Here is a 22,866-nt window from a genome sequence, read left to right on the forward strand (position 1 = left end):
ATGGCGTTTCTTCCATCACGGAGCTTCCTTCACCACGGAGCTCCCATCGCCACATCAGGAACGGAACGAAAGGCGCCCTATTCACATTGCAACAGCTGGGCGTGGTCAGGGGGGGTCAGGAGGAGAAAAAATAAGACTGCAGTCTTCCATCCGAAACGCCTCTTTGGGGTAGGTTCGACGCATCGGGCAAGGCCGAGAGCCAGATTTGGGGAAACGCGGGATGGTGAGATGTGTGAGATAGATTGCCCAGCCCGCCACGCTCTTTCGTTCCGGCTCCCGTCCCGTGAATGGCGTCCCGCATCTGGTTCGCCAGAAGGGATGCAGGCGTGTAAATTGCCGAGCAGGGCCAAGATTCCCCGATTGGAAGATACGGCGTCTCTTCCGACAACCCCAATATGGAACCACGTGCCAGCGTTTCCTGTGCAAATGTGGCCTCATGAACCACCATCTCGTGGCAGCGGCCGAGTCAGGAGATTCAGGGCACTCTTGGAGACAATGAACGGATAGGATTTTGGTGATGGCCCATTGTACCCGGCGTGACCGCGGCTCGGTTGGCTCGGTTGGGTAATCTCGCAAGCTCCCACCGACAACCAATTCCACCCTTATCATCCAACCAGGGCAATGGCGACATCCGTTCAACCGGATGTCGTCTTTGTTTTTATTTCGTGATTATGTTTCGTTAACTGATCCTACGGAAGCAAAAACACCTCCCTTTATGAACTCGGCGCATCAACATTGGAGACACAGAGACAGGGCCCTACTTGGCAAGGCAACATACAACTGTTCACGTCCTTGTTGGATATGGTGGCCGCGAACAGGCTTGGTTCTCAGTGCCTACTTCTTCTCACCTACATGAGTGACGTTGTACAATTCCCGGCTCCTTCTTTCTTTCTTTTTAGGTAACTATGAAGTTCAACTGTCGATCTCAAGTGGTCTGCCACATATATCACAACATGTTCCATCGACTATTGGGCGGGGGAAACTTTTGTTTTCAAAACCCTGGCCTCGCCTAGATGTGTGTTGGTAGACTTTGTCTTTCTTTGGCTCATGAATCCTTGCGTTTCTTCAACCATCTCCTATGGTGTACATTTCGAGTTTCATTGCAGACGGACCTCACAGCTTCCCTCGGAAGAGCTTTTCAACGAAACTACTACTACCGTTGCATTTGCCCTATAAAACTTCTAGACGCTCTACGTTGATCTGCCAAGTATTACCCTCCTCCCCCTGCTTAAACACGCTTTTATTTTGTCTCTCCCGTTTGTACTTAGCAAAGTCTTGGGAGCAACCTGAGTTCTAGGTTCTGGCTCCATGGGAATAGAACATTTGACGAACTGTGCCAAGGTTAGTAGAAAGGTCGTGTCTAATGCTGATCGGCGCCCGCGAGAGCGGACAAACTCCCGCTCACAACGCTCGTTCCTAAACAGTTACGTCGCTCCGAGTCAACAGGAACCCTGCTGACGGGCTTGCCGACGCGGACATCCTCTCGCTCCTTGACAGTGGCAGAAACTGTCTGTTGCTTTCACTTTTCGGCGCGACCAGGGTCAGTGCAAATCAATCAACGGCCTCCAAGGTCATTTTCCGTTGTGGTTTAGTCCCCTTCCCTCCCCACCCCTGGAACTCCATCGATTGTCAAACTAGCGATGGGTGGTTGGTCGTTCGTCATGTACCGCCATCGTCCTTGACCTTCCTGCGGGCTATTCTATAACATTTTTTCCACGCAAAAATGCCCAAGCCGTAATCACAAGAAATGCGAGGCCAACTACGTGTGCTCTATCTAGTGATTGCTGTCACGAGAGTTGGAAACGAAAGACTTGGAAATGGAACAGCGGTGGTACGAGCAGCCCCTATTGGAAGAACTGGGCCCCCCCGTTTGATGTGTTGTCAATCACCATCTCTTTTGCGTCAAGGCCCTGGTGGAGAGTCCCGCAACTTAAAATGAATTTCAACACGGGGCTTCGGCAGTATGTCAACGAATGGTAGAGCGTTTCGACAGCGCAGAGGGTGGCAGATAAGTCAGACTACCCACTTTTCGGCACCCCCCCCATTTCGGCACCCCAAAAATGCCTCAAATGCCTCATCACCAGAACATACCCCTCAACTTTCAACATCAACAACATTTTCTATACTTATGCGAATAACCTCATTTTTTCCTCAGAGCTTCTTTTCAACCTTATGGGCCAGTATACCGAAGATGAAGTCAATCAGGCCCTTGACGCAATAACCAACGGCATGCCCATTAAGAGGGCTGGTCAGGTGTATGGCATCCCAAGATCAACACTTCAGTATCGGATTAAGGGCACTCAACCAAGGTCAATTGCCTTTTCTGACCTGCAGAGACTTTCTGTTAGTCAGGAGGCTAAACTGGCTGAATGGGTTCGCATTCAGCATGCCCTTGGTGTTGCCCCAACCCATCTGCAAGTGAGGCTATTCGCAGAAAGGATCCTCCATGCCATGGGGGATACAGAGCCTATAGGAAAAGGCTGGATCCAAGCCTTCTTGAAGAGGAATCCATCAGTCAAGGTCCAGAGAAGTCGCCCTATCGATTCTAGGCGTGTTAATGGGGCATCTACTGAGGTCATCAGGGACTGGTTCAAACTACTCGCCATACCAGAGATCACCAGCATCAAACCAGCTAATAGATACAACATGGATGAGACTGGTATCCTTGAGGGCCAGGGATCTAATGGGCTGGTGCTGGGCATGTCTGAGACGAAGTCTGTACGTAAGAAACAGCCTGGATCAAGGGCATGGGTATCCATCATCGAATGCATCTCTGCCCTGGGCCATGTTCTGAATCCCCTCGTTATCTATAAGGGCAAGGCAGTCCAGCAGCAGTGGTTTCCTCTAGACCTTGGCCCTTATGAAGGATGGCAATTCACTGCAACGGAGAATGGATGGACTTCAGATGCCACTGCAGTTGAATGGCTGCAGAAGGTCTTCATCCCTCAGACTCTTCCTCAGGGCAAGGAGGTCAGGCTGCTGATCATGGATGGACATGGGAGTCATACAACGACTGACTTTATGTGGTTATGCTATATAAACAACATCCATCTATTGTTCTTACCGCCACATACCTCCCATGTCCTCCAGCCACTTGATCAGTCAGTCTTCAGCCCTGTCAAGGCAGCCTATAGGAAGGAGCTTGGATACCTTGGTCAGTGGAATGATTCAACTGTTGTAGGCAAGAGGAACTTTATAGGCTGTTATCAGAAGGCTCGTACTGCAGGTATGACGATGCAGAACATTAGAAGTGGTTGGAAATGGACAGGGTTATGGCCTGTCTCTATGGCGAAGCCTCTGATGAGCTCCCTACTGCTCCCATCAACACCAGCAGCATCAGGATCATCTGATCAGGTCAGCAAAGGGCAGTCTGGAGGCAAGGAAGCTGAAGGATGGGTATCTGCGTCATCTGCAGTGGCATGGTCGACGCCAAGGAAGATGAAGGATCTAGCTGGGCAGTTGAAGCTATTCACAGAGCTGGAGAATGATGCCTTTACTCAACGCCTTCTATTCAGGAAGGTAAAAAAAGGCTTCAGCGAGCAGGCATATGAGCTGGCAAATACCCAGCAGAAACTGGAGCTTCTGCAGGCCCAAGTCACCAATACTGCAGTAAGGAAAAGAAGGGCAGTCCAGCTGGATCCTAACACTAAGTTCGCCAACATCAAAGACATCCAGCAGGCGCAACTTAAGGCTGGGGAAAAAGAGGATGATGCAGCCGAATCCAGCGACTCTGAATACCCTAGTGAAGCTGAAAGCTGTATTGTTGTTGCATCTAGAAGAAGTCAATGATTAATTGAAGTCGACGAGTATGATGGGAATAGCTTCATTTTTGGGGTGCCGAAATGGGGGGGGTGCCGAAAAGTGGGTAGTCTGACTTACCCTCCGACCATCCCGGACACGTGAGTTTAATCCTATCCTTGTGTCAGGCAATGGCATGATTGGATGGAGGACGACGGCCGTCACCCATGCCGTCGGCACTCGTGGATCGTTGTAAGAGCTGAAAAGGGAAGCTTGCTCGTCAACACCCCTAGTCAGCGTCCCTAGCGCTTTGCGTATCTCCCATCTTCGGCATCTTGCATGACGGAAGGAGTAATCGAGAAGAATGTCTCAATCAGCCTCTTCCTTATTGGTACACGTCAGTACTCAGAGACTCGTCTCTCGAGAGATTACGGGCGCGGAAGTCTAAATTCGTCTCGTGCAGATCATTGTCCCATGAGCGGGGACTTTGTACGACGAATAAGCTTCCAATGGCGACTCTTGAAAGTCCGATTTCTCCGCTACTTGGAGCTGAGCTTGCGTGCGTTAGTTGGGGACTTGATTTGGTACGACGACCAAGGTTCAGATTGCGTCTCTTAAAAGTCCGATCTCTCCGCTATTTGAGGCTGAGCTTTCGTGCTCCCATGGGAGCACGCCTGACCGTTAGCTGGGGTCTATAAAGGTCAAGCGCGCTCCCATTGTCTGCACTCTCGTTCCACTGCGCAAACCACCTTCAGTTCACGAAAATCGACAATATGCTGTGGCAGATTTGGCTCCCGGTCGCTGTTGCGGCGACATTGCTCGCAGTAAGCCGACTGCGCAAGAAGTACAGCCCGAGATATGACCTGCCGGTCGTCGGATCGCCTACCGACCAAAGTATGGCAAAGGCGGTGGTTGAAGGGTATCAAAAGGTAAGATCTCAAACCCGAAGCACCGGAGAGAGAAAAAGGCACCGTCGAGAAGTCCAACCGTTGACCGAGAGTTGCGAGCTCAGTACCCCGACTCCGCCTTCGTCATCCCTTGCGACCCCCCTCGGGTGATTCTCCCGATGAAGCTCTACAACGAGGTCATCCACGCCCCGGAATCGGAGCTCTCCTTCGCCGCCGAGCTGTACGACATCTTTGTCGGCAAGTACACCCACCTCGGAGAATCTCGTCCAGAGATCATCGAGTCCGTGCGGGTCGACCTGACAAGGAACCTGTCCGGAATCCTACGGCCCGTCCAAGAGGAGGTCCGCTTCGCCTTGAAGCAGATGTCCCAGGACTCGGCGGAGTGGAAGGCGTTGAACGCGTATCAACTGGCACTCCGCATGGTGGCGCTGATGAGCGGCCGCGCCTTCGTTGGGCTGCCCCTCAGCCGCGACGAAGGATGGATCCGGGAGTCCATCACCTTCACGACGGACGTGGGAAAGTGCAGGATGGCGGCCCTGAACTGGAACGCGTGGATCCGGCCGTGGGTGCTACCATTCCTCCCCGAGATACGGCACATGCGCCGAGCGCTTCAAAAGGCCAATGAGCGGATGAAGCCGCTGGTGGACGAGGTGCTCCGCAACGAGAGCGCACTCGAGGAGAAGCCGGCGAAGCCCGGAGCCCCGGGGGCGTTCGTGTCGTGGATGATGAAGTACCTGTCTGCCCGAAACAAGACCTCGGAGACCATGGGAACGAACCAGATGTTGCTGTCGTTCGCTGCCATTCACACCACGTCTATGACGACGACGTTTGTAAGTGTGCCACCGCCGGGGAGGTAAGAGGTTGCAGTTCTTTGCTCACTCGTTCGTGTATAGGCGCTCTACGACCTTCTCAGTCGCCCTCAGTATATCCAGGCACTCCGGGAAGAAATCGAGCAGGTCATGGCCGAGGACGGCACGGAGAGCGACGAGGAGGGAAGACCCTTCCTCTCCAAGGTGTCTCTCGGCAAACTGAAGAAGCTGGACAGTTTCATCAAGGAGAGCCAGCGACTGAGTCCCTTGAACTTCGGTCAGTGAATCCCTCTGAACGGTTTGGAAATCTGCCATGTAGCAGGGCTGATGACTGGTTGATATAGGTGGCACAGCAAGGAGACTTCAAAAGGACCAAACCTTTTCCGACGGACTGAAATTACCGGCGGGCACCGCCGTCTCATTCCCTCTATGGGGCGTCTAGTAAGCCACAACCCATGACACTCAGCAGAGCACCCCAGGCCTTAGTGTGATCTAACGTAGCTCCAGCAACTCTTCCTCCACGACGACGTTCAGCCCCGATTACAACAAGGGCACTGGCAACGCTCCGCCCGCCGAGTTCGACGGCTTCCGCTTCGCTCGTCTCCGGGAGCAGTCCGGCCGGGAGATGAAGCACCAGGCGGCGACCACCGGGTCGGAGGCCTTCAACTTTGGCCACGGACCGCATGCGTGCCCCGGGCGATTCTTCGCGGTGTACATCATCAAGTGCATTTTCATCGAGCTGCTGCTTAACTACGACATCCGGTTGAAAGGCGATGACGGCAAGAGCTCGGTCCCGAGGCCGCCGAATCTGTTCAAGCAGATGCTTGTGTTTCCAGACCCTAGTCGCGAGGTCGAAATCAGAAGGCGGGCAGAGTAAAGGTCCGTCCTCAGGCAATAATGTCTATGGTGGGTGACCTGACTGCGCTGAGAACTTGAGAAGAGTTGGATTTGCCGTCAGTCACGCGGTGTGCTTATTCGCAAATGCTGCTCGTTAGCCTACTTTCGGCATGCCCTACACACCCTCGCTACAAGCTTGCATTCGCAGAAAGGGCAAAAAAAAAAAGTATGTAAAGTCAATCGCTGACGGGAATTGAGCCCGACGTGGCTGGGAGTTGTTAGTAATTGAGTTCCGAGTTGCTGTTCACAGACAGGCCTCTACTTACGGGTCGAACCCACAACCTTGAGATTAAGAGTCTCACGCTCTACCGATTGAGCTAGCCGGGCAGTTGGCTAACAACTGCTGGTTGTTGAGGCTGCCACCTGTTTGGTGGGATAATCTAGACGGTCCTGAGGGGAGCGGGCACTATGCCCTCGTTCGCGGGTTTGGCTGAAGAAAGACACATTTTTTTTTCGCGAATCTAATTGAAGCCGAAGTGGATCGTGGAGCAAGGCCGGACCATGTTTGATGTAAACCCCCTTGACGGCGGGTCATCGCATCGGCTGCGTGATTGACCCAGTTTCCCCCCATCATGGAAGCGGAACTGCAAAGGTCGGATGAACCCACGGTTGAGTTTGCCCCAAGAGAAACATCAGACCGAGGAAGAGTTGAAGACATAGACTCAAACGGGCTGTGATCGACTGGCGTCTTTGACGCCCAGTGTTGCCATCTCGTCATGTGGGATTTGTCCGCAAATCACGGAGACGGTATACACTACACCATATGCTCCCCACCATCTATCCCGGTAGTTGGCCAAGAGAAGTACACTACCGAGACGGAGCCTCCCCCTGCGAGGTTTCCCCCTTAAGCCGGCGAGTTGCCCCTTTTGCCGCAAGCGGAGCGTTACACTCCGTCCTCAGATTCATGAGAGCCAAGCCCCCTTCGTCATCCCGGGCGTAAAGTCACCCACGGGCCATGAGACTCTCCACGACTCCCGGCAGTGAAAAAACGTGCTCAATTTGGGGTAGCAGGGACGGGGATGTGGAGACGCAAGTTTATATCCCCGTCACCCCTGGAATCTAAAGACGTCGCCTCCTTGCGGCCATATGGCGAGGTTGCTTCACATTGAGAGAGAGGGGGGGGAGGGAGAAGTGAGTGGAGGATAACTGCGGACCAAAGACAGGCAGAGGAAGGGTTGTACGGATGGTTGTACAGATACATGGTGGTTAATTATAAGCATATATACATGTGTATATATCCCACCGGTCCACCCGTTCCTATGCTTCGACGAGACAATGGATACTCCATCTCAATCGATCTTTTCCCCGTCTCTTCCTTCTTCTTGTTTTCTCACCGTATCCCAGCGCTGATCTTCCGTTCGCCATGGCGAGATCCACGGCGCTTTCGCTCCGTGCCGTCCTCGCGTTTGCCGCTGGCGTGTATTCGCAAAGCTGCATCGGCAGCACCGGACCCAAGGTCTACGAGGCTGAGAATGGAGTCCTTTCCGGGACGACGGTTGCCACGGCCCAGGCCGGCTTCACGGGTACGCCAGGACTGTCCCATCCTTGTGTGTTGCATCATGAGTTAACCTGCTATTGTGCTTCTAGGCACTGGCTATGTGACCGGCTTTGAGGACGCCACCGACAAGCTCACCATCAACCTCGACTGCCAGGGCCAAGGCCAAAAGCTTTTCGACCTCAGCGTCAGATATGCCGGCATCTACGGCGAAAAGCGAACCAATATCATCCTCAACGGCGGTGCCGCCAGCGAGGTGCTCCTTGCTGCTGGTGATACCTGGGCCACCGCCAACGCCGGCCAGGTGCTGCTCAACGAAGGCAGCAACACGATCGATATCGTAACCCACTGGGGATGGTGAGTGTTATCCCAAGAGTACAAGCAGGATACCAAGGACACTCCATTCCATATCACCGACTCTCGGACTAATCACCCCTCGCGCAGGTACCTCATCGACTCCATCACCCTCACGCCCACCGTGCCCCGCGGGCCTCACAACATCAACACGGCGCTCGTCAACGCCAACGCCAACGCCGACGCCAACGCCCTCTACGCCTACCTCCGCTCCATCTACGGCAAGAAGATCCTCTCCGGCCAGCAGGAGCTCTCCTACTCCAACTGGATCGGCGAGCAGGTCGGCAAGCTGCCGGCCCTCGTCAGCGTCGACCTGATGGACTACTCCCCGAGCCGCGTCGAGCGCGGCACCGTCGGCACCGCCGTCGAGGAGGCCATTACCCACCACGCGCGCGGCGGCATCGTATCGGTCCTCTGGCACTGGAACGCGCCGACGGGCCTCTACGACACGGAGGAGAACAAGTGGTGGAGCGGCTTCTACACGCGCGCCACCGACTTCAACGTCGCCACCGCCCTCGCCGACACCACCAACGCCAACTACACCCTCATCATCCGCGACATCGACGCCATCGCCGTCCAGCTCAAGCGGCTGCAGGACGCCGGCGTCCCCGTCCTCTGGCGCCCGCTGCACGAGGCCGAGGGCAAGTGGTTCTGGTGGGGCGCGCAGTCGCCCGACGACTGCAAGAAGCTCTGGGCCCTGCTGTACGACCGCCTCACGAACCACCACCAGCTGAACAACCTCGTCTGGATCTGGAACTCCATCGCCGCGGACTGGTACCCCGGCGACGACACGGTGGACATCCTCAGCGCCGACGTCTACGCCCAGGGCCACGGAGTGCGTCTTTCCTCTTCTCTCTCTCTCATGATGCGACTGACAAAATGTGACTGACATTATTCCGCGTGCAGCCCATGACGACCCAGTATAACGACCTCATAGCCCTCGGCCAGGACAAGAAGCTCATCGCCGCGACCGAGGTCGGCAGCGCCCCCTTCCCGGACCTCCTCCAGGCGTACGAGGCGCACTGGCTGTACTTCTGCGTCTGGGGCGACACCTTCATCAACAACGCCGAGTGGAACAGCGTCGCGGACCTGAAGAAGGTGCGTAGAGTTTTTCAACAGGATCGTAATGATAAAAAAAAAGCACCGGATGACTAACGTTTAGCAGATTTACGAAAGCGACTACGTTCTCACCCTTGACGAGATCCAGGGATGGAGAGGTTGAATCTGAGGGCGGCTTCACCGCGTTATCGTCTATGCGGTTCTTCCTTGTAAATATTTTGACATGCCGGATATAAATTGGACGACGAAGCGCTTCTTAAACTGATTCGATTTGGTCTTGAGAGACGTGAAAATAGTAGTTCCAGTCTGAACTATGGATCATTGTAGCTGAAGGAGGTAAAATGAAATCAACAGTGTTAATGGCTGCAAGTGGAGCCTCTCCCCCGGACCGGATGGTCTTCTCGGCCCCGGAAGACTGGACCCGCTCCGTGCCGCTTCTCTCGTCGGGCTTCCCCCACGACGCTCATTCTCCCTCCTGTATCCTAAACCTATCTGAGCCACAGTCTATAGGACCTTATTGACTTTACGGCTTCGACCGAATGGTGACTCTCTTGTCTCCCCTCTTTTCTCTCTCGGACTGGTGTTGATATCTCAACGGCATTCAACCACAAGAGGCGGCTCGGTAGTATTAGCTCTTGAGGGGGGCATTGGAAAGATTCAGCTTGAGAAAGATTCAGCTTGAAACAATATCCGTCATTCTCTCATGAACCTGTCTCTCCCTAAATCTGGTAATCTTTTGTCGCTGGAATTCAATCGTGGTTTTTTGATAGTCAAGGTGTCCTGGCAGTTCATTCGTGTTCGAAGTTCTACTTTGGAGTACTTCGAAGACTCGACGAGACGGTCCAGTCTAGCTGAATTTAGTCATTATGAGTTTGGTAAAATGTATAGACAATGGCTGTTGCTGATGGAAATGTTTAGACACCTGCCGCCTGCACCCCATAGCCAGTTCTCAGTCTATGGCACCTCGTGAGGCAGGGAAACGGGATTTATGTATCGTCTTACCATAGAGGAACAAAGGGCATCGGTGTCAAAACAGTAAAGTTCACATGCCATCGGCTGCCGCTTTGGGGGCTATAAAAACGATCCACTGCTGACTCCAGTTGGTCCGTTCGAGACTGCTGGTACCTGGCCGGTTGTCAAATCGGTCCGCCTCTCTTGCACTCCTTGGCCTGTCCACCGGTTCAATAATCGTGTACCACGGCATCAACATCCCTTGGGACTCCGCTAGCAATCCCGAAAACCAAGTCCGTCTGGCAATTGACACGACTTAAACACGTCTGTCATAGTCCACCATGATATCAGCTTGAAATCCCAAGGGTAACCAACTCCCTGGAAACAAACAGATCGCCATCTTCTGGCCTTCATAGTACACCATTTTCGCAATCACTGTCACATACGACCATACCCACTGGAGAACTCGGGATCCCGTCCGCTCTCCCATAGATAAGCCAGTGAGGGCCGGATTAGTAGTTGGATCGGTGACGACCAGCGAATACCTGGTGTTGTATGTTTTTGGTGTTTTGTTTTCTAGTTTCTTGTCTACAACTTGAACCTGCCAACATCCTGCGTTCCTTCCTACTTGATTACTTTTGAAGGTGCTACTACAATTATGACTCTTGCAAAGTCTTCCTTCTTAGGCTATTAATGCTACTCTACTGCATGTACGTCTTACAACCTTTATCATCACATAAGGTAGGTTGTTAGCAGTGTGCTGCTGGGCTAGGTTTTCTCCTCTTCTTCACCATCACTTTGATAATTTTCTCAGTCAACCGGTCATTCATCTCCTACTTCTTTCTCTTTGATTCGCGAATACCTTCCTCACGAAGAATCACATCGACCTCACCCGACGCGGTTCATTCAACTTCTCGATTACGTTGCTGAAAGACGCGAGAATCGCACAACTTCACCTCAATTACTTTGCCCTTCTCAGGGCAAGAAGCAAATCCCATCTCTCTTCCTCACATCAGCCGAGCGTCCGTTGAGCAGCAAATCAATTCATCATCATCACCATGGCTGACAGCAACAACTACTGTACTGTCTCATCCATCATCCCCAAGCTCAAGGGGGAGTCTAACTGGTCTTCATGGATCGTCCTCATGGGCGCCACTCTCCGCGCCCACAAAGTCAAGAAGTACGTCGATTCAGATGTCGCTGAACCCGCCGAGGGCACTCCGGCCCACACCTCATGGGAAGCGGATCGCGATGTCGCGTACAACCTCCTCATCTTTTCGTGCGACACCCTCATCGACGGGCTTCTCAACGCAGGCTGGCAGGATGATGGCAACCCATACACACTCATGAAGGCCCTTGAGAAGTATATCTCCAAGGTGTCTGAGAACGCAGTTGGTGCGCTTGTCGATGAGTTTGCCAAGGGCAACGCTCACGACCACAGGACTCTTCACGATGCGCTCAAACGCGCCCGATACCTTCGCGCTTGCATCACTAGTGTCTGCGGTGAGAACTCTGACCACTTCTGGGCGATTCTTTTGCTCAACTACTTCAAGGTCCGCCTGCCGGATACATACAGGCATTACATCAACAACAAGAAACCCGCCTGGTCTGACGTTGTTGAGACTATCTACACCCTCGCTCAAGCCAAAGAGCACAAGACAGGCCTTGCCTTACACTGCAAGACTGTGCCAACAACCCTGACCACCTCTTCTAGCACCACTCCCGTGAAGAACGAGGACCGCGAGGTTTCCTCCCCATGCAAGAAGGACCACACTGCGGCAAACTCTTCGACCGCCGCCCACCCGGAGCTTGTTTCGCATGACAACCCTTCCGCGACAGGTCCTGAGCGGTGCCTGCCCGCCAGGCGTAACCCCTTGATGGTCGAAGATGTGCCATCACATGATGAACTCGTCTCGCGCCGCGGTCTCAAACGAATACAGCTGCTCCCGCACCTTACAAAAGGCCAAGGTGGCGTTTTCGAATACGTCCATCTCCACGCGCCCATGCCAAAGAGTATCTTCTCTGGAATCTTCAAGTCCAGCCTCAACCACTACTTCCTCCTACGCCGGAGCCACGACGACTTCGTGTCCGCCTCCGGCATGTTCAAGGCCACCTTCCCCTACGCTGAGGCCTCCGAAGAAGATGCCGAACGCAAGTACATTAAGTCGTTTGCCACCACCAGCCCCGAGGAGACGGTCGGTAGCGTTTGGATCCCCCCTGAATACGCTTTGACTCTTGCCGAGGAGTACGGCATCGCGCCGTGGATCCGCGCCCTACTGGATCCCGCCAACGTTGCCGTCTCCTGAAGCCCGGAATGGCCCTCCAAAGGGGTTTACTGCCTACGCCAAACCAGCACTATGAAGCCCCCCGGATACTACAACGTCGAGGCTGCTGGCATCTAGAAGTGCAGAGGGAAAGCATATCTTGCTGCAGATGTAAATTTTAGCGAAGAACCTCCCCTAGCTGCTAGCACTCAACACTTGAACAGCTCTTTGCAGTAAAAGCCTGTCGTGAAGCAGAACTGCTCCGTAGGCCACTTTGGATGGCACGTGATCGATATCATGGGTATCAACCCGAACACTCGTGTAGAATAGATCTTAGAGTGATCAACCACAATTCATTTTCTATTTCCTAGGCGTATGGTGCTCATCACAAAACCCGATTTATCAGTCATTGGAGGAAGAAAGGGCGTTGGCTATCTTTGCAGGGCGAATCCCCAGAGCTTGTCATTTTGACGATAACAGGGTTCCGTAGTACACGACTTAGACAGACAGTGTCTGCACTAAGACATTGTGCTTTCCTGCTTCTTAGTTTTGTAGGTGCTACTACATTTAATAAATTTTGCAAATTCTTCGTAGGTAACATTACTGCACATATATTTTACAACCTTGAATATATAGGTTGTTAAAAGTAACGTCGGGCACCCACTTTTCGCCCACCCCCCCATTTCGCCCACCCATAAATCCCTCATCAGCACACCTAACCTCCAACCTCCTCCTTTTTCTAACCATCACAACATTTACAGTTTTTATCCGAATGGCTTCATTTTTTCAGCATACCTTTTTCTTGCCCTTATGAGCGCATATACCGAGTATGAGGTCAATCAGGCCTTGGAAGCAGTCGCCAATGGGCAGTCCCTCCGGAAAGCATCAATCGAATGGGGTGTGCCACGTTCAACACTTCGCAGTCGCATCAAGGGCTGCCAACCAAGGCAACTTGCCTTTGCTGACCATCAGAGACTCTCTATAGGTCAGGAGGCTAAGTTGGCTGAATGGATTCGCATTCAGCATGCCCTTGGTGTTGCTCCAACCCATCTGCAAGTGAAGCTATTCGCAGAGAGGATCCTCCATGCTATGGGGGATACAGAGCCTATAGGGAAAGGTTGGATAACAGCCTTTCTGAATAGGAATCCTTCAGTCAAGGTCCAGAGAAGTCGCCCTATCGATTCTAGACGTGTTAATGGGGCATCTACTGAGGTCATCAGGGACTGGTTCAAGCATCTCGCCATGCCAGAGATCATCAGCATTAAACCAGCCAACAGATACAACATGGATGAGACTGGTATCCTTGAGGGGCAAGGATCTAATGGGCTGGTGCTGGGCATGTCTGAGACGAAGTCTGTTCGCAAGAAACAGCCTGGATCAAGGGCATGGGTATCTATTATTGAATGCATCTCTGCCCTGGGCCACAGACTGCATCCCCTCATTATATATAAGGGTATAACAGTCCAGCAGCAGTGGTTTCCTTTGGATCTTGGCCCTTATGAAGGCTGGCAGTTTACAGCAACAGAGAATGGATGGACAACAGATGCCACTGCAGTTGAATGGCTGCAGAAGGTCTTCATCCCTCAGACTGTCCCTCAGGGCAAGGAGGAGGTTAGACTGCTGGTCTTGGATGGGCATGGGAGCCATACAACGACGGACTTTATGTGGCTCTGCTATATAAACAACATCCATCTATTGTTCTTACCACCACATACCTCCCATGTCCTCCAGCCACTTGATCAGTCAGTCTTTGGCCCATTAAAGGCAGCCTATAGGAAGGAGCTTGGATACCTTAGTCATTGGAATGACTCTACTGTTGTAGGCAAGAGGAACTTCCTAGGCTGTTATTATAAGGCTGCCCTGGCAGGGATGACGATCCAGAACATTAAAAGTGGGTGGAAATGGACTGGACTATGGCCTGTTTCTATGGCAAAGCCCCTTATGAGTCGTCTGCTGCTCCCATCAACACCAACACCATCAGCATCATCTCATCAGACCTGCAAAGGGCAGTCTGGAGGCAAGGAGGAAGTCAAGGAAGGCAGGGGAGCTGAAGGATGGGCTTCTGTATCGTCTGCAGTGGCATGGTCGACGCCAAGGAAGATGAAGGATCTGGCTGGCCAGTTGAAGCTATTCACAGAGCTGGATAATGATGCTAGTACTCAACGCCTCCTTTTCATAAAGGTGAAAAAAGGCTTCAGCGAGCAGTCCTATAAGCTGGCAACTGCCCAGCATAATCTTGAGCTCCTGCAGGCCCAAGTCACCAATAATGCAGCAAGGAAAAGAAGGACAGTCCAGATCGACCCAAACACCAAGTTCGCCAATATCAAGGACATCCAGAAGGCTCAAATTGAGGCTGGCGAAAAAGAGGGTATCACGGATGAATCCAGCGAGTCTGATTTACCTAGTGAAGCTGAAAGCTGTATTGTGGTGGCATCTAGACGAAGTCAATAGTTAATTGAACTTGGTGGTTATGATGGGGATAGCCTCATTTATGGGTGGGCGAAATGGGGGGGTGGGCGAAAAGTGGGTGCCCGACGTTAACTATAGCTGCAATTGGCCCTGTTTAAAATAGGGTCTCTTTTGTTTGTAGGCTCCGCGTTGTTCCTCCCTAGGTACTGACTTAGCACAGATAAGTACCATTTTCTAGTACACATACACGCAAGGCGGAAACTTCTCGACACATTTCCAACAGACCTGCGGAGGGCAGACAATGATGCTTTCGAAGAGAAAGTCGCCTCGCTAGATGCCCTGGGAGAGGAAAGCGATGCAGGCGAGCCTCGCCACCCAGTTGCCGTGCGCCCTGATCACCACGTTCCCTGCGTTGCAGTTCCTCAGCTCGTCCCAGGACTCGATCGACGTGAGGTACGTCGCGTAGGACCCGTCCTTGGAGTGGTCGCAGGGAGGCTGCGGGCGGAACTTATTGACGCACTCGTTGCGGAGGGCGCTGACGACGTCGACATCGCCGACCCAGCGCCCGGCCTCGCGGATGGAGACGACGGACTCCATCATGATGAGCTGCACATCTTGGAGCCCGACCGACGTCGGCTCCTCGATCGACCCCTCCCAGTTGGTCAAGGACAGGTGCATCGACATCGAGCCGAACGCGTTCTCGGGCCGGCCGTTGAACAGGTTCCTGTTGATGACCTTCCACGACGATTCGCCGACCTCGGACACCATCGGCTCCATGACGGAAGAGAACATAACGAAGCCCGGGAGGCCAATGTTTCCCAGCACCCGTACGATAGCCTGGTCGTCGGAAGCCTCAAACGGGTCGCGGATCAGCTTGGGATAGATTAGCACGGTCGCTGTAGGTAGGACTTTTCTTTTGGTAAACCATCACATGTAAGAAGAAGCGAAGGTCTGTCTTACATTCTCTGGGACATAAATGGAGTCCCCAAAAGAAAAGCCACAAACGTTTTCTGGGACCTGACTCGGTCGCATGTCGCATTCCGAGATGAAGTATGAAAGAATACTGATGGCCGTGTTGCGAGTCTGTGATGACGAGGATAATCTTGAGAAGGCATCCGTCGTTTGAACAGAGAAGCGGGAGGCAACTTCGTCGACCCATTTGGCTTTCATGAGCGCTTTCGACAAGGTCTTGAGCCGGATCGTCGGTCCCTGAAACCTTCCCAACACCTTTGTGTGAGCGAGTGCCAAGAGATTCAGGGTCAACGACACGACGTCTTCCGGGAGTTGAATGTCCTTCAGGAGGTCAAACTCGAGAGCCCAGAGTAGGTCTTCCAGCTCCAATATCGCCGGAGGCCCAGCAGGTTTCGTCGGGTCGTATGGCTGGTAGATGGCCGTCCCGTTCGCGTTGCCGAACCACAGAGACATTCGGATGGTTCGGCCGTCTTGACGACTGGCAACAAAACCGGCATCGAACGAGAACGGTGCGGGGTTGCGTTTGGTCGTCCGGTGGTGAATCTCCTTGTCGTTGTCCAACGTCCGGTTCGCGTTCCACCGATGGTGAGACTTGGCATTGCTGCGCGAGGGTATGTGATTGCTGGCCGTTCTAGACTTTGGAAAAACGGACGCCCACGAGGTCTTCGTTGGCGTGACGGCATATCGGATCACGCAGCTGGCTGCCTCTGTGTCTCCGGACAGGCACCGCGACGCGAGGCGCCTCAGGAACACAATTCTGGTCTCGTCGTCCTTGAGCTTGTCCAGGAAATTGTTCTCATCCAGCAAGCCGAAGAACGGTCTCGTGACGACCTTTTGAGTCTGAGGGGGCAAGAATTGCGGCCGGTTGATACCGAGATTCACAAAAGGCGCGCAGGTGTCCGTATCATTCATATAAGCGTCGGCGGCCCTGGAAAGGAGTCTTAGGCCGTACAGGATGTGAATCATGTGATGATTCATGATTTTCCTATGCTCCTGGCTCTCTTGGAGCCGGACCAGTTGCGAGAGTATGTTGGCTGTGAGAGCCATCTTATCCCACGACAGGTTCCACCTGTCGACAACGCAGCCGAGCATGGCCAGCATCAGCTCGTCAAACGACATGTGAGATGGATGGCTGCTCATGGCGCCCTGGCTCTCTACCGGTCGTCCGTAGTACCGGAGGTGTTTGAGCGACAGCGACCAGGTGATCCCTTGTGACGTCGGTGTTGCCGACGGCCCGCACCCTAATGTCAATATGCCGCCAGGCTGGACCAGCGGGTCCTGCATCGGTACTTTGACAGCCGTGGATCCAAACACGTGTATCTCGGGATAGATGTGCCAGGCCGTGAGGCCAACGAGGGCCGCCCCGTCGTGGACTTCCTGGGCGACGCCGGAGACGAGCCTTTCCATCACCGTCAACGCCCTGCACCAGGCTTCGGTCACGCTCAGATAGAGCATCGAGGCCCTGCTCTGGTCCCCGCTGACGGGGAGCTCGATGTTCTCGAGGATGATGCGGAGCTGGTCCTGCTCCTTGACCATGACCGAGTCGGCCGTCTGCAGCCACGCCCTGGCGCTGGCGTCCCACTCGGCAAGCTGGGAACGCTGTATCTGGTGCTGCGCCGCCGCCGCCGCGAGCGAGAACGGCAGCGCATCGCCGCGTTCCAGCTGCTCGCTGATCACCCGTTGCCTCTCCTTGACGAGCTCGAACCAGATCGACACGGCCTCGGGCGCCGTCCACATCTTGGCGAGCATGCTGGCGAGCAGGTGGATGTGCAACGCGCCCCTGTCGGCCCTGGCCGGGTCCGACGACGTGGCGGCGGCCCAGATGGACGTGGCGTCTATGCCGGCGTACGACTCGAACATGGAGTTGGCGAACTCGGTCGACTGTCTTTTTGTCGTCCTGGTGGAGATCTCCAACACGCGTTTCCCGTAGGCTCTGATCAGGTTGGGCGTTTCCGGGCAGACGTCCTGGAACAGGGACGAGAGCCGGCGCGCCGTACAGTGGCACGTCCCGACCTCGGCGTTTTGCTTGCGGGTAGACGAGAGAAGCGCGCCGAGGGGCTGGTACTCCTTGGGGGCTTCGTACTTGACGAGCGTGAAGTCGAAGTTGATGTTGGCGGCCGCAACGGTGACCTCGTTCGTGGCGCTGGCCAACGCAGCCTGAAGGCGCCCGAAACTCATGGCTTCTTTCTTCTTGAAATGTGTTATGGGTGATGATATAGTCAAGACGAAAAGCTCCCGATTACTCACAACTTCAGGAAGGGCGGTTGGAGGAGATAATGTTGCGTTTTGGGGTCGGGGGTCCGGCTGACCACCGGCCAGCTTGCGGCCAATGGTAGAGATTTGTCCAAGACGGGAGCCTTGACCGACGCAATGCAGGCTAGGTGTTACACAGCGTGATGGTGAGTCTGAAAGGGGAAAAGGCATAGATAACATGCCTCAACCACCCCCTCGAGCCTGACGGGACGGTGTTACCGACTCAATGATGTGGCGACGAATCATCTGTGACTCTGGGCAACTAAGCAACGAATAGGCGGCTTCCACTTACCGCTGAATCATGGCCGTTGGGATGAGGTAGTACTGCGATCAAGGGTGCGCTCATATTGGTGGTGGCTATGGTTGATGGTGCAGGACATAGCCCCCTCACCGCATAGCCGGATAGTCTGTTTTGACAAATGGCTGACCTGAATACAAACGCATGCTGATCTGCCTGCCCTGTCTGTTACATGGCGACGGCCATGTTGCATGTCACTCACAGGAAAGGCGTTTATCAAGCCAACAGCCTGCCACCCCGCTCTGAATGGTGCTCTATCGGTACCTTGTGCCGCTCTGTTCATGAACAGAGGTAGTGCTCTCCTTCTCTCTGCACCTTAAGGTTGTTGAAGCGTACCCAAAAATCTTTCCCTAATCCATGGCCAGACACCGTGTTATTCGCCCCGACCTCATAGAGGGTTCCAAGCCCGTCTCGGGACTTTTGTAGTTCTTGGGAGCGTGTCCAGGTCATCGCCAGCGTTACTCGTCTCCCTCTTTTAGAAGCCAAAAGGCGCGGTGGCGAGCTCGTCTACCCTGCTGCTTCTCCCACCAGCCTCGTCATGGGCCCATTCGCAGGTCCCGTTGTGCCTCCAGCCAGAAAAGCAAACCATGCGCTTCGCGAAACCAGCGCCGGGGGCTCGTGTAGCGGGTTCGACCGGCGCGCTGCTGCCGAGACCCAGCGATGCGGCCACGAGAAGCATTTTGAAGAGGTTCGAAGGATTCATAATGGACCGTCTGTATGGATATGTGGCTGAACTCGGTCGACCAGGTCCCTGCGAGGATGAAGGAGCGGTGTCGATGCTAATGGTGAGAAGAGGGCAGGGCCATCCTCAGGGTTTTATGCTGAAAGATTAATTGGCTAGAACCACTTCAAACTCCGAGCCGGGATGACGGTATAGTCGCCTGTTGAGTATTGTTCTATTCGGTGCTTTTGAGGAGAAAGAGTTGGTCTGTTTGTGTCCAGAGTTCGGAATTCGAAGTCGGCCACTTTTTCCGGATAATTGTTGACAAAGAGACGTCATCTGAACAAAAGTTCAACTACGACGGTTGCAGACTCGATTTAACAAGCCTATGTCTGTCTGTCCTCTGTTGCGAGGAGTTGCTGCGTAACCCAGGTGCATATGGCGATGTGTTACCACCTGTGACTTTGAAAGAACTGCAAGCAGTAGGCATATCTCGGTTTAACCCCTGGGCTTAATGAATATTGGCGCCGAGATCTGTGTTCCACCCCTCTTCACTATTACAAGACTTCATTCTTTTTATTTAGATATGGCTGTGAAACTGTCAACCAAGGGACAGCTGCACTACCTCGGTTGAGCTCTAAGCCAGCTTATTACCTCCGGAGACGTTGACACATTAGCTCCTTCACAGTAAACAAGTTTCGGCGGCACCCGGGAGTTTGTATCAAATCATCGATGTTTGAACTCACAAATCTCTTTGTTAAAGGCTTTCTATTCCGCTTTCACTTGGAGGAGAGGCGCCAACGCAACCCCGTGCTTGAGGTCTTGTAACCCAATCGTACATGCCATGGACCAGAGCGTTTTGTACTACTACTAAGGGAAAGGGCCTCTATTTGAATCACCTCCGGATACTTGACAGCCATGCCAAACTTTCACGGGATTGAGTTTCAACAGCTCTGCGCCCTAGGTTGTGGATGTCAATCCACAAATGCCTCGACATGGCTCTGCAGAAACGAGATCGCAGCTCCACCACAGTTGGCAGTTGGAACGACAAGTCAAGGAGCCATGTCCCCATTCGAGACCGCGCCAAAATGCCGAGGTTCCGGTACCACTCGTCTGTCTGGTTTTTGCCCAGATAAGCCCGCTTAGTCAAAAGGCTGCATTCCGATCGGTCGGACGCAAGCGGCGGTTCATTTCACACAACAAAAGAGCCACGGATCCTAAATGATACCTGGGGAGACTGCCGATCATAGAGCAGCAACTAAGGCTATGTATGTGGCTTTGTAACTGTGTCACTCCAACCACACACACCACCGGCCCTGGGACTGACTGATGGAATCCCATCAGGTAACACAAGAAGCCTCGATAACATCCACAATGCCGGAAGAACCATGTCTATCGCCAGTAATCCAACAGTCCATAAACAAACCCTCCCCCTGAATCTCGTACCCACACTCACAGGCATCCGGATCCTGCGCCGACTACCGCAATGTCTTAGCCCCTTTTCCCTCTCGATGTCCCTCGTTGCCCCTCGACGCGACATGCGCGGAGTAGCAAAGCGCGCCCCTTTAGTCACATACGACCAACTTTCAGCCGTCTCACCTCACACAAACACACGCACACAAACATTCTCCCATCTTCATTCTCCTACTCACCCGGCACCGTCACCGTCACCATGTCAGATCACACACAGCTAGACAGTTCAGGCCCCGAGGACGACTCACCCTCGCCCTTCCACGGCCGCCGCTGGGCAGACGACGAGACGACACGTCGAATCTCATCCTTCCTCGCCGTCGCCGCCTCCGTCTTCGAGACCGGGACCGCCGACCTCGCAACCCTCCACGGCGCCGCCGTCGAGGCCGACGAGATCCTCCGCCAGTGCAACCCCAACAGAGGAAATCCTCCGTCAGACAGCAGCGACCCGGGCCCGTTCACGGCCTTTATCCCGGACATCGAGGCCCGCCATGCCCGGCTCCGCGACCTCATCGCCCACCTCTCGCGCCCGCATCTGAGACCCTTGAGGCTCACCTCCCTCCCGCCCGAGATCCTCGCCATCGTCGTTGCTCACTGCGAAGGCGGCGCCAACCACCAAAATGACGACGAGGACGACGACGACAGCAACAACAACAACCCAGAGACCGTCGCCGCGATCCGCAACCTCCGTGTCACAAACCGCGCCCTCGCCTCCCTCGCGGCACCGCACCTCATCCGCACCCTCGACGTCTCCCTAACCCCCTCCTCCCTCGCCAGGCTCGACGCCGTCTCGCACCACCCGACAATCAGCACCGGCGTCCTCCGCCTCCGCGTCAGCCTCGCCTCCCACCCGCCCCGGCTCGCCGCCGACCTCGCCTCCTTCGTCCGCTCCGCCTTCCGCCGCCTCTCGCGCGAAGCCAAGCGCGACGACCGCGCCCGCCGCCTCGCCAAGCCGGATGCCGACAAACACGCCGCCCGCACGCGGGAGTGGATCCGCAACGGCGCCGGGTCCGACTTTCTCGTCCGCGCCTTCACCGAGTTCGCCCGCCGCCGCGACGTCCACGAGGCCGTCCGCGCCGCGCGACTCGGCTCTCGCGTCGCCGACGCCGTGGCGCGCATGCGCAACGTGAGGGCCGTCCGCGTCGACGACGAGGCCGCCCGGCCCCCGTGGCACGAGAAGTACCCCGCGCGCAGCGAGGACGACCCCCTCGTCGACGAGGAGGCGTTGCTGGAGCTCGTGACGCTACCGATGCGATGGGAGGCCGCCGCCGCGTGGGAGGCCGCCGACAAGAGCGACCACCCCGTCGAGGTCCTCCGCGACATCCTGGTCGCCCTCGGCAAGCGGGAGGTACCACTCACGCGGCTCGACGTGAAGCTGACGCCGCCGGCGCGGTACGACGGGCTGTCCTGCACCGAGGCCGAGCGCGAGGACATCCAGCGCGCCGTCCGCGGGCTCCGCTCCGTCGACTTCGAGGTGAAGCCCTCGCGCGACGTCCGCGACGAGTTCGACCCGCCCGCGTGGCCGCCGCGCGGACCCGCGGAGCTCGCGGCCCTCGGCGGCTTCATGAGCGCCGCGCTCGCGTCGCCGGCTCTCGAGGTCGCGAACCTCGACTTCGGGGCGCTGCGGCGCGAGAACCAGGACCTCTGGGCCCTCGACGCGCTCCTCCGGTCCGCGCCGGAGGGGTGGCCGCGCCTCCGCCGGCTGACGCTGCACCACCCCTGCCTCCGCGCGTCCGACCTCAAGACCCTCGTCGTCCGCAGCGAGCGGCTGGCCTGGCTCAGCATCGAGGCGCCGCACCTAAGCGAAGGGTCCTGGGCTGAGGTCTTGGAGATGCTGCACGGCAGGACGGATCCGCGGAGACGGGAGCGGGGCGAGACGCCGATGAAGGTGGGCCCTGAAGACGCCGACGGGCGGCGAGGCCGAGGATATGTCGTTCGCGCAATACGACTCCGTCTTTTCGGAGCCCCGGGGATGGACCGCGCAGGTGGAGGAGGGGGGAGAGGAGGCGCCGATGGGCGAGGGCCGGCGGCTGAGCGCGGCGATGCGGTATGTGTTGCATTTGCAGGCCGAAAATCCGCTGTACGTGACGCAATGAGCCGTCATGAGTTGAAGTCGTGTTAGTCCGTGACAGTACCTATTCGCGGCGTATCCGAAGAGTCTGTCCCGTGATGAATTCTTGTTGCCACGGTGCGACTTGCACCGCCTCTGGCTCACGCGACCAGCTGAATCACGATGTGATAATATGAATAGTCCGACCAGCTCTATGGGACTTCAACTTCCAGTGCAAAGCAGAGAGCATATCTTCCTAAAAAGAAGCTCAGATCTAT

The 22,866-nt window shown here is 55.0% G+C and overlaps 5 protein-coding genes across 5 annotated transcripts; 4 read left to right on the top strand and 1 right to left on the bottom strand.

The window, feature by feature from the left end:
- Positions 1–4,804: 4,804 nt before the first annotated feature.
- Positions 4,805–6,332, top strand: CH63R_13198 (Cytochrome p450 monooxygenase; the record flags this gene model as incomplete). The annotated part of the gene is made up of 4 exons (XM_018308172.1): positions 4,805–5,476; positions 5,540–5,732; positions 5,800–5,896; positions 5,957–6,332. The coding sequence occupies 4 exons, from the start codon at positions 4,805–4,807 to the stop codon at positions 6,330–6,332; spliced, it is 1,338 nt and encodes a 445-aa protein (XP_018152589.1).
- A 1,383-nt stretch (positions 6,333–7,715) lies between these two features.
- Positions 7,716–9,423, top strand: CH63R_13199 (Mannan endo-1,4-beta-mannosidase; the record flags this gene model as incomplete). Its single annotated transcript, XM_018308173.1, has 5 exons — positions 7,716–7,875; positions 7,940–8,204; positions 8,292–9,036; positions 9,108–9,299; positions 9,367–9,423. 5 exons carry the CDS (start codon positions 7,716–7,718, stop codon positions 9,421–9,423), a joined length of 1,419 nt encoding a protein of 472 aa, XP_018152590.1.
- A 1,846-nt stretch (positions 9,424–11,269) lies between these two features.
- Positions 11,270–12,517, top strand: CH63R_13200 (KilA-N domain-containing protein; the record flags this gene model as incomplete). Its single annotated transcript, XM_018308174.1, has 1 exon — positions 11,270–12,517. One exon carries the CDS (start codon positions 11,270–11,272, stop codon positions 12,515–12,517), a length of 1,248 nt encoding a protein of 415 aa, XP_018152591.1.
- Positions 12,518–15,214: 2,697 nt separating this feature from the next.
- Positions 15,215–19,086, bottom strand: CH63R_13201 (uncharacterized protein; the record flags this gene model as incomplete). Its single annotated transcript, XM_018308175.1, has 4 exons — positions 15,215–15,757; positions 15,845–18,233; positions 18,402–18,433; positions 18,994–19,086. 4 exons carry the CDS (start codon positions 19,084–19,086, stop codon positions 15,215–15,217), a joined length of 3,057 nt encoding a protein of 1,018 aa, XP_018152592.1.
- A 1,654-nt stretch (positions 19,087–20,740) lies between these two features.
- CH63R_13202 (uncharacterized protein) lies at positions 20,741–22,634 on the top strand (the record flags this gene model as incomplete). Its single annotated transcript, XM_018308176.1, is given in 2 exon segments — positions 20,741–22,426; positions 22,440–22,634. The coding sequence occupies 2 exon segments, from the start codon at positions 20,741–20,743 to the stop codon at positions 22,632–22,634; spliced, it is 1,881 nt and encodes a 626-aa protein (XP_018152593.1).
- Positions 22,635–22,866: the final 232 nt, after the last annotated feature.

This window comes from Colletotrichum higginsianum, chromosome 9 (genome assembly GCF_001672515.1).
Source record: "Colletotrichum higginsianum IMI 349063 chromosome 9, whole genome shotgun sequence".
Taxonomy (NCBI): Eukaryota; Fungi; Ascomycota; class Sordariomycetes; order Glomerellales; family Glomerellaceae; genus Colletotrichum; species Colletotrichum higginsianum.